Raw genomic sequence first — 13,902 nt, forward strand, 5'->3', positions numbered from 1 at the left:
AATTTTTAGATGGATGGACTCTTCCATTTGTAGACATCAAGACTTGTGCCCAACCCAAGCTTAAGTCATATGCATCCTTCCATTAGTGGACATCAAAACTTGGATCCAACCCAGTGTGAAGGCCCCAAACCTTTAAGACAGGTGCACCCTTCCATTAGTAGACATCAGAACTTTTGCCCAACACATTGAGGATTTTTTGTTGTTGTTTTATTCCATGAATTCTTTGGAATTCATATATATGTATGTGTGCGTGTATAGAAGTGATATGTTCTAAAAGTAGATGAGGTGAACTGAAATGGGGTTAGACTAGTCTGGACTTGGCAGCATTAGGCCATAACCTGGTTCAGTTGGTTACAAAGATGCCCATTTCACCAGAAAAGAACAGAGAGAGTATGACTTCCCCAAGTGCCCCAAATGAAGTGCAGTGGAGATACAACGTAAACCTTTCTCCAGAAACTCCTTTGGCAACTGGAGAGAACTGGGTTCAGGTCTCAGCATCTCCTTGGAGCCATAGAGAAGAGAGGCTTCTGGTCATTTAGTGCTGGTGACACTGGTTTTGCATCATGAATCTGTTTGGGATGGAAGTCAAGGATTAGTCGAACTAGGCGATATTTAACAGACACCAGGCCTATGGATGAGAACTGGTTCCATTGGGATGGGCCTCTCGGAGGCATTATTTGCAAAAGAAGCATTTCTTGCCATGCCAGAATAGACCTGTTGAGCCTCTCACATTAACTCCCAAGTGTCTTTATTTGAAATGGATCCCTTTGTTTGTTCCAAGGCTGCCTTTCTCACATTTTCCACCCCATCTTCACCGTCACACATTGATCTTCATCCATAGCAGAGGGCACTTGGTTGGCAGAGTGTTCGTTCTCATCAAGAGGCAAACTCCAAAACACTCCTGGTGCGAAGAATCCAGAAGTCAGCTATCTGTTGACAAAAGGCACGTTCCCATGCACCGGTGACTATCAGTTCAGCCGCTTGCCATTTTGTTTCTCTAATGATAAAACAAAACTAAAAAAACCCCTCAAGGCTTTAATTAACACAGGGCAAGAACGAGTGTGCTTCATTTACGTGGCCTTGATTCCAAACCTCTCTTGTTGTTCTTTCCAAACGTATCAGCCTGTTAATAAATCTGCAAGTGGCAGCTTAATTAGTAAAGTGGGGTCATTTTAATCTGTGAGCTATTGTTTTGATCTTCACGATCTGCTTGTTGAAATGGGTGTAATGTAAAGATCCTGCAGATTTATGGCAGGGTTCAGAATAGGGATTCATAATCACTGTGTTCAAATATTGGAAAGGCTGTCATTAGGAAGAGGGAGCAAGGCTTGTATTCTGCTGCTCTGGAGACGAGGACTCAATGGAGCCATGGGTTCAAATTAAAGGAAAGGAGATTCCACCTCGGCTTGTTTGATAAAAAAAAATGGTTCAAAAACCGTTTCGGATGTAGAGGGTGCTGGTGGTTCGATTCGGAAGTCAATTCCGATTTTCACAGAAAAAATATTCAAAACTTTTTGAAACTTTTGAGGATTCTGTATCCTTTCTTAATGGTTTGAAAGCATTATTTCCTGTTTCATTGGGTGGTCTTTACTTTGAAAATAGTTATTTTACTCCAGAAGTTGGGGGGGGGGGGAGCAAATCCATCCAGTCTGGTTTAATATGCTTCCCAGGCTTGAGACCAGAAGCGAGGGGAGAGGAAAGGCAGGAAATCCATCCAGTCTGGTTTAATATGCTTCCCAGGCTTGAGACCAGAAGCAAAGTGAGAGAAAAGGCAGGAAATCCATCCAGTCCGGTTTAAAACACTTCCCAGGCTTGAGACCAGAAGCGAGGAGAGAGGAAAGGCAGGAAATCCATCCTGTCTGGCTTAAAACGCTTCCCAGGCTTGAGACCAGAAGCGAGGGGAGAGGAAAGGCAGGAAATCCATCCAGTCTGGTTTAAAACACTTCCCAGGCTTGAGACCAGAAGCGAGGGGAGAGGAAAGGCAGGAAATCCATCCAGTCTGGTTTAAAACACTTCCCAGGCTTGAGACCAGAAGCGAGGAGAGAGGAAAGGCAGGAAATCCATCCTGTCTGGCTTAAAACACTTCCCAGGCTTGAGACCAGAAGCGAGGGGAGAGGAAAGGCAGGAAATCCATCCAGTCTGGTTTAAAACACTTCCCAGGCTTGAGACCAGAAGCGAGGGGAGAGGAAAGGCAGGAAATCCATCCAGTCTGGTTTAAAATGCTTCCCAGGCTTGAGACCAGAAGCGAAGTGAGAGAAAAGGCAGGAAATCCATCCAGTCTGGTTTAAAACGCTTCTCAGACTTGAAACCAGAAGTGAGGAAAAGCTGAATCATTTCTGACTCACTTACTGCTTCGTAACAGAAATGGCGGAAAAAGCTTTGGAAGGGCAAAGGGACTTCCGATTTCCTTAAAAACTTCAAAATTGCTTCAAAGAGCAAATATTTCCAAATTTATTCTGAATTACGAAGACTCTGACCGAACCTAACCTTACCTAATTCCACCTGACATTAGGAAAAACTTCCTTTCCACAAGAAGAGCTCTTCAACAGTGGAACTCATTGCCTCGGAGTCTGGTGGAAGCCCCTTTCTTTGGGGCTTTGAATCAGAGGCTAGATGGTGCTTTGATTGTGCTTGTCCTGCCTAGCAGAAGGAGGTTGTAATGGATGGCCCCTTGGTTTGCTCCTATCACTGTTGTTGTTGTGTTGTGTACTATTACTGTTTTTATTGAAAGGCTGGGTGGCCATCTGTTGGGGGTGCTTTGATTGTGCTTTTCCTGCCTAGCAGAATAAAGGGGATTGGACTCCATAGCTCCAAGATCTCTTCCAACTCTATTATTCTTCGATTCCACAATAGACCTTTGTCCAAGAGTGTGTGCACGGCCTCCCCCTGCTTTGCCCCTCCATCTGGCAACTCCAAAAAAAGACTCTTGTGTCACCTTGTTTTCTCCCCAGATGTCTCTCAAGGTAGCAGCACTGCTCACTGTTTTTCCAACCCAAGCTACCACACCTTGCCTTGTGGCGTGACCTCTCGGGTCTTCCCCAGTAATCTGGATGGAAACCTCTCCAGTAAGGTAGATATCGACCTTGTCTCCTCCCCCCCCCCCCCCCGGACAACCCACCCATTGACCTCTCCCCTTCCCTGGGCCTGTTTCCCCATCCATTCAAGGAAAGATACCAAACATGGCTCCATGCGGCTTTGGTGGCCAAACCTTGGGCGGAAGATGTCCCTCCGCATTCTCCCCTTCTCTGTGCACGTTCCCCTTCTCCTTTGGCATCCTTCCCAAGTTTGAGACACTGAGAACATTACAACAGGAGACATCTTTAGTTGAGTTTGAAAAGACACTTCAGGGAGGATAGCATCCTCAATTTTATTGTATTTCCCTGTTTTTCAGTCACCAAATTACTATTATTATTATTATTATTATTATTATTATTATTATTATTAGACAGTCAATATACATAACAACACAGCACACATATGTATTAGGTCTGTGATTCATCTCTGAATATCAGACTTCCCAAAAGCCTAGGATATTAGAGCTATTATTAGATGATGATGATGATGATGATGATTATTATTATTATTATATTTATTATATTTATTATTTTATTACATGTACATAACAACACTGCACACATTCACATTAGGTCCAAGTATCTGGGCTTCATCTCTGAATCTCAGGCTCTTCCCAAGGGCCTAGGATATTAGAGCTATTATTATTATTATTATTATTATTATTATATAATGAATTATTATTATTTTATTTGCATGTACATAACAGCACAGCCCACATGCACATTAGATCCAAGTGTCTGGAATTCATCTCTGATTATCGGGTTCTTCCCAAGGGCCTAGGATATTAGAGGTATTTTTATAGAATATGCCATATTATTATTATTATTATTATTATTATTATTTATACCCTGTTTTTGTCCCCACAAATAAGGCTCACGATAGCAGTTGTAACATGGGCAGTTTGGTTCATCATGTCTCTTGAAAGATGAGCAGGCCCTCTCTTTTTAGGCTTCACATAATGGTCGCACCCCTTTTTGACATACATATATATATAGAGAGAGAGAGAGAGAGAGAGAGAGAGACATATCTATATCACTTTGTAACAAAATTTGATTTTTTTTTCTGTTCCTGGTTTGAAAGTATCATTTCCTGTTTAATGCTGCAGTACTTACTTTGAAAGTAGTTGTTCTCCTCCAGAAACTTTGTTTTTGTGGCACAAACTCAGTCGAATTGGTTGAGACTCGATGAGATATTCATTACAAAACTAAATCAAAATGTGCTGCAGGATGCCCCTCCCATAAAGACAAAGTTTTTGCAGTTTCATAAACTTTTCCCATGTGTTTATGATAGAACCAATTAGGAAATGACATTTATAACCCAGGAACAAAAACCATGTTGCATAGTGGCATACAATCTACAACGATTGGCATTTAGACTAGTGCAGTTTCCCAGGAATTGCACAATGCTGATAGTAATTGAAGTTGCACAGCATTGTTTTGGTGTGGAACAACAGCTGGTTCAGTACGCCCATACATCTCAATCCTCTTGGCCCAAAAGTGAATGGATGTTGGACAACCAGAAGAAACAGAGCAGGATCAGACCCTTGTTTCTCCATCGTAAATGTCTTGGTGCCTTTTATGCTGGTGCCAAAGGGGAGTTTGACCTTCATAACTAGCTGACCAATGTGGAGGTTGGGGTATTCTATATAAGGATTATCCAAAGCAACCTTTCTAAACTCTGGATCAGATCATTTGACAGCTCTGTCCTCTTCCAGTTTGTGAAGGCTAAGGACTGTTCGGACTCCCTTATTCTCCTCCAGCGTTCCTTGAACTGGGGAAACTCCTCTCTGTTGACATTATTGGCTTTCCCTTTCTTTCCCCATTAGTGTGTGACTGCATGACAGTGGTGCGTCCCTTGTGATAGTGACACGGCGCTTTCCACGTCTTCGGTGTTGTCCTGGGTTGTAGCCAAAGAGCTTGCGTCACCTAGATTTCTTTGCTCGACTTGGAAGGCAAGCTCGGTTCCCTGCATGCCCCACTTTCATCAGCCTGTCCTATATCCTTCTCCCATATTGGAAAATGCCCCCCTTTTGAGCCCTATCTGCCTGCATTGAGAGCCATCCCCCCTCCTCATCGTTCCTCGGTGGGGCTCCTTTGGTTGCTTTGCCTCTAACTCCTTGCTGTCGTGCCTCTTTGAACAGCGCAGTAACAAAACCCTTGACAGAGACACTGCAGACTGGAGGGCCTACAGCTATCTCAGTGATCTAGGTCAGTACATTTCAAGCATTCCATCCTCTGAAGGGGAACCTAGAACAGTTCTGGGTTCTTCTACATTTTTGCAAAGATCCGGTTGGGTTTGTTTCTGTGTCCCGATGAATTGCATTCCAGCCCATCACAGTGAACCTCCCCGTCTCCATTTTGGTACATTTCCCCATCTTCCAGATTGATGTAGCTTTTGTTTTGTAACGATTCGCTGTTTTTCCGTAGAACACACTGTGCTTTTCTCTTGTACGAAGATGCTTCTCAATGCAACCCTCTCAAAACCATCCTTAAGTCTGCTCTTCAGCTCTATCTGGAGAAGGAGGACTTGGTGTTACTGTTGCCGTATTGTACAGCGAGAATGGAAGCATATGCTTTTAGGTCTCTTTACTGCGAAGCCTTAATGTCAACCAGAACTTTGTTTGAATGTGACACCAGACCTTCAAGGGATAGCAGATGGTGCTTGCAGTGCCATCTAGTGGCAGGACATAGACATTACCACAGAATGGTCAGGAGAGAAAAGGAAGGAACAACACTGTGCATTCCAGTCTACAGAGAGCATCTATCTAAATAATTAAAAATGTAAAGTTCGTGGGATTAACAGAATTCAAAAACCACTGGGAGAATTGACACCAAATGTGGACACAAGACACCGAACAACCCAATGTATGTCCTTCACTCCAAAAAATACTGAAAAACACAGCAGAAGGGACTTAAAAAGCCCAAAAAAGCTAAATGACGAAAAGCTAAATGACAATACAGAAAAAAGGGAAGAAAGAGGGAGGGAAGGGGAGAAAAGAAAGAAAAGAAAGAGGGAGGGAGGGAAAGAAGGAAAGAGAGAAGGAAGCATGGAAGCAAAGAGAGGAGGAAGGAAGGAAAGAGGTAGAGAAGGAAGAAAGGAGAGAAAGAGGGAGGGATAGTGAAAGGGGGAAGGAAGGAAAGTTAGAGAAGGAAGGAGAGAATGAAAGAAAAAGGGGAAAGAAGGAAGGAAAGAGGGAGCGAAGGAAGGGGGGAATGTAGAGAAAGAGGGAGGGAAGGAAAGAAGGAAAGAGAGAAGGAAGAATAGAGAGACAGCAGAAGAGAAAGAAAAGGGGGGAAGGAAGGAAAGAGAGAAGGAAGGAAGAAGAAAAAGAAAGACGGGAAGGAAGGAAGGAAGGAAGGAAGGAAGGAAGGAAGGAAGGAAGGAAGGAGGGAGGGAGGGAGGGAGGGAGGGAGGGAGGGAGGGAACGAAGGAGAGAAAGAGGGAAGGTTGGTCACAGCAAAGCGTGGCAGGTACAGCTAGTCTATACAAATAAAAATGTAGTGTTTGTTTGTGGGATTAACAGAACTCAAAAACCACTGGATGAATTGACACCAAATTTGGACACGACATCTAACAACCCAATGTATGTCCTTCACTCAAAAAATTGATTTTGTCATTTGGGAGTTGTAGTTGATGGGATTTATAGTTCACCTACAATCAAAGAGCATTCTCCACCAACGATGGAAGTGAACCAAACATGGCACACAGTTCTTCCATGACCAACAGAAAATACTGGAAGGGTTTGGTGGGCAGCGTCCTTAGGTTTTGGAGTTGTAGTTCATCTACATCCAGAAAGCACTGTGGACTCAAACAATGGTGGATCTGGACCAAACTCTACACGAATACTCAATATGCCTAAATGTGAACACTGGTGGAGTTTGGGGAAAATAGAATCTTGACATTTGGGAGTTGTGGTTGCTGGGATTTGTAGTTCACCTACAATCACAGAGCATTCTGAACCCGACCAACAATAGAATTGGGCCAAACCTCCCACACAGAACCCCCATGACCACCAAAGTGGGCCACAGCAACAGGTGGCAGGGGACGGCTAGTCTATATAAATAAAAATGTAGTGTTCAATTGTGGGATTAACATAACTCAAAAACCACTGGATGAAATTACACCAAATTTGGACACAATACACCTGTTAGGCCAACGAGTGACCATCACTCATAAAAACAGTGAAAAACACAGCAGAAGAGATTTTAAAAGCCAAAAAAAAAAATTACTAGCAGGGAACGGCTAGTATTTTTATATTTGCTGTCCCATAATGTTGGACCCCAGTCACAACAGAGGCACTTTCACGCAGCATGCTTTGGTAGCACTTCAGCTACTCTGTATGCATTTCTGGGGCTTGCAGTTTGGTGAGGCATCGGAGTCATTTGGCAGGAAAGTCTCAATAGTCTATCCAAAGCTGCAAATCCCAAGGTAATTGTCATGGCAGTTGAATTAGAATCATAGTGCTATAATGGTGTAGTATCAAAGACCCCCAAGACTACTGCTCTTTGTGTTGAGCTACTTTTACACAGCTGTATAAAATTCACATTGAACTGGATTATATGGAAATATGGTTTCAGATATTGTAGATTATCTGACTTGATATTTTGGGTTATAAAGCTATGTAGAAGGGCCCTTAGTGTCCAGAAAACCAGGTGCATCAACCGTATTTGCTTCTCTTCTCTTTCAATACATTGCATTTATTTCTAGTGACATACTAGAATCAGAAGACCATATTTACTTGAAACTAATGCTCACTTTTTTGCGGCTAACTTACCTTGCCAAAATGAGGGTACACATTGGATGCACGTCATACAGTAATGAGTTGCTGTGAGTTTTCCAGGCTGTCTGGCCATGTTCCAGAAGCATTCTCTCCTGACGTTTCACCTACACCTATGGCAGGCATCTCAGAGGTTGTGAGGTCTGTTGGAAATTAGTAAAATTGGGTTTATATATCTGTGGAATGATATCCAGGGTGGGAGAAAGAACTCTTGTCTGCTTGACGCAAATGTGAATGTTGCAATTGGCCAACTTGATTAGCATTGAATGGCCTTGCAGATTCACAGCCTGGCTGGTTGCTGCCTGCGGGGATCCTTTGTTGGGAGGTGTTAGATGCCCCTATTTGGAAATTTATTTATTTATTTATTTATTTATTTATTTATTTATTTATTTACAGTATTTATATTCCACCCTTCTCACCCCGCAGAGGACTTAGGGCGGATTACAATGTACATATACATGGCAAATATTCAATGCCATAGACACACAGCATATATAGACAGCCAGTCAGAGGTTATTTAACATTCCAGCTTCTGGCTACCAGGGGAGCTGACGCTTCCTCATTCTTTGCATACTTCCTGGAGATTTTTATGGCCTCCTAAATCAGTTTATGGCCTCGTAAATCAGTGCTTGGGAATTGAAGTCCCAAACACCGCGAGGGCCCAAGTTTGCCCAAGCCTGGCTTAGGTGTACGGAGACTGTGGAAAGTGCAAATTATCTTACTTTTATGCTTCTGATTTGTTTTGAGAGGGAAGGATTGCACCTTCCAGAACAACAGGAAGATGCAAATGCAAATTCTCGCTCTTCTCTTTGCATCTCTCACAGTTGAAGCTGCTCAGTTCCCCATCTGCTTTCTGAGATTTCAACCTGGTCTGTGATGCCTAGAAACATATACATAAATATATGTATTCTCAATACAATATTGAGATTTCCAGTGCTCTATTCTGCACCATACTAAGGTCTTGCATGTGGCTGCTAATGGGCCTGGCCTCTCCTTACTGAGGCTAAATTGCAAGTTGCGTGGAGGCACAGAATCTGTTTCCAAAACCTTTTCGTCAACGCCCGCTTTGGCAGAGGCAGGCCTGGTCTAATATGTTGGGCTGAAATACATTCCTGCTTCTCTGGATGCAAAGAAACAACAACACCAAAGTAGCAGGGTACAGCATAGATTTATTATTTAGTTATGAGTGCAATTGATGGCATTCAGTGGCTCTTGGAGAAGCCAAGACTTCTCGGTCCGTAAACGAGTCAGCTTTCCCTGGAAACAGCCCAGCGCAGTTTCCCCATAAGCCCCCTTTGCATGAGCAGCGGAGGGGGCTGAGCTTGCCCCCGACCCTATGGGATCCCAGTAAGCAGAGGGGGAAAGGTCTTCCAGTTTGCATAAAGATATTTATGCATTTTCCGTTGTATATCATTTTTGTGCAGGTACTTGTGGGATGAATAGACGCCAGAACACATACATTATGGACAAAGGCTTCAAAGGTATAGTATCCGATGCCGGCAAGTGAGCCCTTAGCAGGAGAGCCGAGCTGGCCGGTCTAAAGGCCTTACTGGTCAGTTAGTAAGCAGGTGGGCGCCAACTGGGCACATTTTGGGGATGGGACTCTCCCTCGGATGCAGGGCTTTCCCCTGACAGTGCTGGATCTTCTCACTTTGCCCCATGTTGTTGCTTCAACTGGGTCACACGTCCCTCAGTAAACTATTCTCCTTCAAGGAGAAGTGCCACCAGATTCAAGTTTGGCAGAGATGGGTTCTTTTTTTGTCTGCGACAGACTCATGTCCCAGCCTTGGGCAACTCACTCTCTCCATCTCAGTTTCTCTTCCTTAACAGTGTAAAGAAGGAGAGTGTGGTTGTAAAGATACAGTAAAGGAAGTAAAGGTTTCCCCTGATATTAAGTCTAGTCGTGTCTGACTGGGGGTTGGTGCTCATCTCAATTTCTAAGCCAAAGAGCCGGCATTGTCCATAGATGCCTCCAAGGTCATGTGGCCAGCATGACTGCATGCAGCGCTGTTCCCTTCCCGTAGAAGCGGTACCTATTGATCTAATCACATTTGCATGTTTTCAAACTGCGAGGTTGGCAGAAGCTGGGGCTAACAGTGGGAGCCCACCCCACTCCCCAGATTTGAACAGCTGACATTTGGTCAGCAAGTTCAGTTCATTGCGTCTCCGGGGGCTCCAGTGAAAGAAACCATGCTAAATTACACCAAGGCTAAGGGGGAGTAGCAGAGTAGGTATCGTGGCATTGAACAGGTACTTTGTGAATGTTGCAGGGATTCGACTGGAGGGCCATTGCGGTCTCTCCCAACTCTGATTCTGTGATTCATGTGCCTTGAAGTCAAGCAGCAAAACCAAAACAATCTTGATGGGTGCAGCTGTACCCATCCCAAAGATGTTAAAACTTGTGCGTCAGCTGCCCCTGTACCTTAGGAAGTCTGACTTGGCCAAAGTACATCCTATATAGACTACTGCAATGTGCTCTACGTGGCGTTGCCTTTGAAGACTGTCCGGAAGCTTCAAATAGTCCAACAAATGACAGCCAGATTGCTAACAGGAACGGCGCTCAGGGAGCGTACAGGGAGCGTACAGCTCCTCTGTTGTGCCAGCTCCACTGTCTGCCAGTTTGCTACCGGGCACAATTCAAAGTTCTGGCTTTAGCCTATAAAGCCCTAAACAGTTCTGGTCCAATTTACATGTCCGAACGCATCTCCCCATATGAACCATCTAGGACATTAAGATCGTCTGGGGAGGCCCTGCTTTCGTTGCCGCCTTCGTCACAAGTAAGTTTGGCGGAGACGATAGACAGGGCCTTCTCGGTGGTGGCCCCTCAGCTGTGGAACACCCTCCCTATAGATATTGGATCTGCCACCTCCCTTTTAACATTCCGGAACAAAGTCAAGGCATGGCTTTTTGAACAAGCGTTTGCAAATGCAGAGTAACTGACATAGGAAAATGGAACGACTAGACAATGAGGCCGGACAACATTTTTAACAAGGAGACACTATGAATTTATAATTTACTGATTTGTTTAGTTTTTATTATATGTTATGTGTTTAATTGCATTTATGACATTGTAAGCATTGAATTTTGCCCTGTTAACCGCCTTGAGTTGCCTACGGGCTGAGAAAGGCGGTATACAAATACAGTAAATAAATAAATTTCCATGCCCAGCATCATCACATTCGGCAACACCCCATTCACTCTGATATTTCTGTCCAGTATGAAGATGCAGACTGAGAACAAGCTGTTTGTTGCACTTTGCTTTGGCAGTTTCCCAGATCAAGTCCTCTGCGTTTTGGCCTGAATCTCATCAGATTCTAGGCCAAGTAGTTGTCCGTAGACCAGCTCCAGAATGAGATGCGAGTGGCTGCCAGTCCAGGGAAAGAGAGGCATTGATTATGTAGTCAAGCGGCACAAATAATCTGCAGGGACTTTGGTGTGAAGTCTTGTTGGTCCCACACATCAGAAAGCTGAAGGCACATCGCATTAGGAGACATAAGTCAGTATAACTGGAGCCATCTCAATATCTAACAGCTGCCATAAAACATACTGGGAGAAATGTCTACTTTACCAACCCTCAATTGGATCTCAGTCTTCACCTTAGTTATTGTCTTTCTCCCCATCTCCCATCTCGATATAACTTTTTGTTATGATACTGCATATGTTCTCTCTCTGGTTCATATGGTGGATTTCAGACCTAAATCTAGTTTTTGTTAGTAGTGGCAGAAGGAAGAATTGTGAAGCCTCAGAGGGACACCCAATCTACAACAGATCCGGATAAAATTATGTCTCAAATAGACCTACTAAAACAAATACATCTGAAGTTAGGAAAGACAGACCTTCATAAGTTCATACAATGTTCATCCTGGGGTATTAGGAGACCTATTTTCCAAGCTCTCAAAGGACCAAGTTTGCCTGTCTGTGCTCCATTTAGGATGGGCAAAGCATACACAAATAACATGGGAAAGTTCGAGCCCCGCCTATCTCCGCAATCGCATCTCCTTCTATGAACCGGCGCAAGCTCTAAGATCTTCTGGGGAGGCCCTCCTCTCGGTCCCACTACCACCTCAAGCGCGGTTGGTGGGAATGAGAAGGAGGGCCTTCTCAGTGGTGGACCCCCGCCTCTGGAACACCCTTCTAAGGGAAATAAGACAGGCCTCATCCCTCCCCTCCTTTTGTAAGAGCTTGAAGACCTGGTGGTTTCAACAAGCCTTTGAAAATGACCAGTTCTAACTCAGCCCCACACATTGTCGAATACGGCCTTATTCTTTCTACCAATTACCCAGATTCTTTCCTCTAATCGACCTTGGAATGAACAGCCACAGACCTGTACCTAATATTATTGTTGCCTGCCATAGCATTGCACTTAATTCCTGGGGCCCCTAGAATTTTTGGGCTTGCACAAATCTTGGCCCGGCCTTTTAAAAATTTTAAATTACCTTGAACAGGCAGGATTCTTTTAATATGTGTGTTATGGCGACAATTTTTATGTTTAGATTTTGTTTTGTTACTCTTATGGTTATGTTGTTTTTTACTTTGTATGTTTTGTGATGTTACCTGGGAACCGCTCAGAGTCCCCTTGGGGAGATGGAGTGGTATAAAGTTTTATTATTATTATTATTATTATTATTATTATTATTATTATCTATATAAATAAAAATGTAATGTTCATTTGTGGTATTAACAGAACTCAAAAACCACTGGACAAATTGACACTAAATTTGGACACAAGACACCTAACAACCCAATGTATGTTCTTCACTCAAAAAAATTGATTTTATCATTTAGGAGTCATAGTTGCTGGGATTTATAGTTCACCTACAATCAAAGAGCATTCCGAACCTCATTAACAACAGAACTGAGCCAAACTTGGCACACAGTTCTGCCATGACCAACAGAAAATACTGGAAGGGTTTAGTGGGCAATGTCCTTTGGTTTTGGAGTTGTAGTTCACCTACATCCAGAGATCACTGTGGACTCAAACAATGATGATGTGGACCAAACTCTACACGAATACTCAATGTGCCGAAATGTGAACACTGGTGGAGCTTGGGGAAAATAGAATCTTGACATTTGGGAGTTGTAGTTGCTGAGATTTATAGTTCACCTACAATCACAGAGCATTCTGAACCCCACCAACGATAGAATTGGGCCAACCCTCCCACACAGAACCCCCATGTGGGCCACAGCAATGTGTGGCAGGGGATGGCTAGTTATTATTATAAATGAGCTTTGCCAAACTACAAATCCCAGGATTCCACAAGATGGACCGTTGACAGTTAAATGACAGCTAGCACTGCAGGAATGGCACAGTGTGGCTAATGGGCTACTCCGAATATAAAAAGGTAAAGGTTTCCCCTGACATTAAGTCCAGTCGTTTCCGACTCTGGGGGTTGGTGCTCATCTCCATTTCTAAGCCAAAGAGCCGGCATTGTCCATAGACACCTCCAAGGTCATGTGGCTAGCATGACTGCATGGAGCGCCGTTACCTTCCCACTGGAACGGTACCTATTGATCTACTCACTGCTAGGTTGGCAGAAGCTGGGCTAACAGCGGAAGCTCACACCACTCCCTGGATTTGAACCTGCGACCTTTCGGTCAACAAGTTTAGCAGCTCAGCAGTTTAAACCACTGCACCACCGGGGGCTCCAATATAGATCACTCATATATATATATAGCTCCGAATATAGATCACTCATATCATACACAAGTCAGCCTGGATCATGGAGCCAATGGGTAAAACTTGTGCTCTAAACCAAGTGGCTCAATGAACCACACTTCTGATGGAAGAATATGCAAGGACAGGCTTGTCTTTAGCAAAAATCAATAATATTAAAATCCCAAGGATGAGCAAAGTGCATTAATTTGATTTCCCAACAGGACGGTCGCATGAGCTTTTAAGGTGCCAGGATTCTGCTTTGCTGCGTCAGATAAATCCATTCTATGCAGACAGAAGCTGTTCCATTATCACTTTACTGTCACTTTGCCTTCATCCATCAAAAGCAGGGATTTGTAGTTTTGTAAGGGACTTGAGAGCACTCTAGATTAAGCAG

The 13,902-nt window shown here is 43.7% G+C and overlaps 1 protein-coding gene across 14 annotated transcripts in view; it reads left to right on the forward strand.

The window, feature by feature from the left end:
• MEGF11 (multiple EGF like domains 11) overlaps positions 1-13,902 on the forward strand; it is a 495,422-nt gene that overhangs the window by 471,739 nt on the left and 9,781 nt on the right. For 4 of the 14 annotated variants that reach the window (XM_060755350.2, XM_067471384.1, XM_060755351.2 and 1 more), the window contains exons 22-24: positions 2,952-3,070; positions 5,216-5,282; positions 9,277-9,333. The exons of 2 other annotated variants lie outside the window; for them this stretch is intronic. In XM_060755350.2, coding sequence (XP_060611333.2) covers positions 2,952-3,070; positions 5,216-5,282; positions 9,277-9,333 — 243 coding nt within the window. The remainder of the gene's footprint in view (positions 1-2,951; positions 3,071-5,215; positions 5,283-9,276; positions 9,334-13,902) is intronic. 8 more of the 14 variants (XM_060755353.2, XM_060755357.2, XM_060755359.2 and 5 more) reach the window with 3 other exon arrangements.

The sequence above is a fragment of the Anolis sagrei genome, chromosome 9 (genome assembly GCF_037176765.1).
Source record: "Anolis sagrei isolate rAnoSag1 chromosome 9, rAnoSag1.mat, whole genome shotgun sequence".
NCBI lineage: Eukaryota > Metazoa > Chordata > Lepidosauria > Squamata > Dactyloidae > Anolis > Anolis sagrei.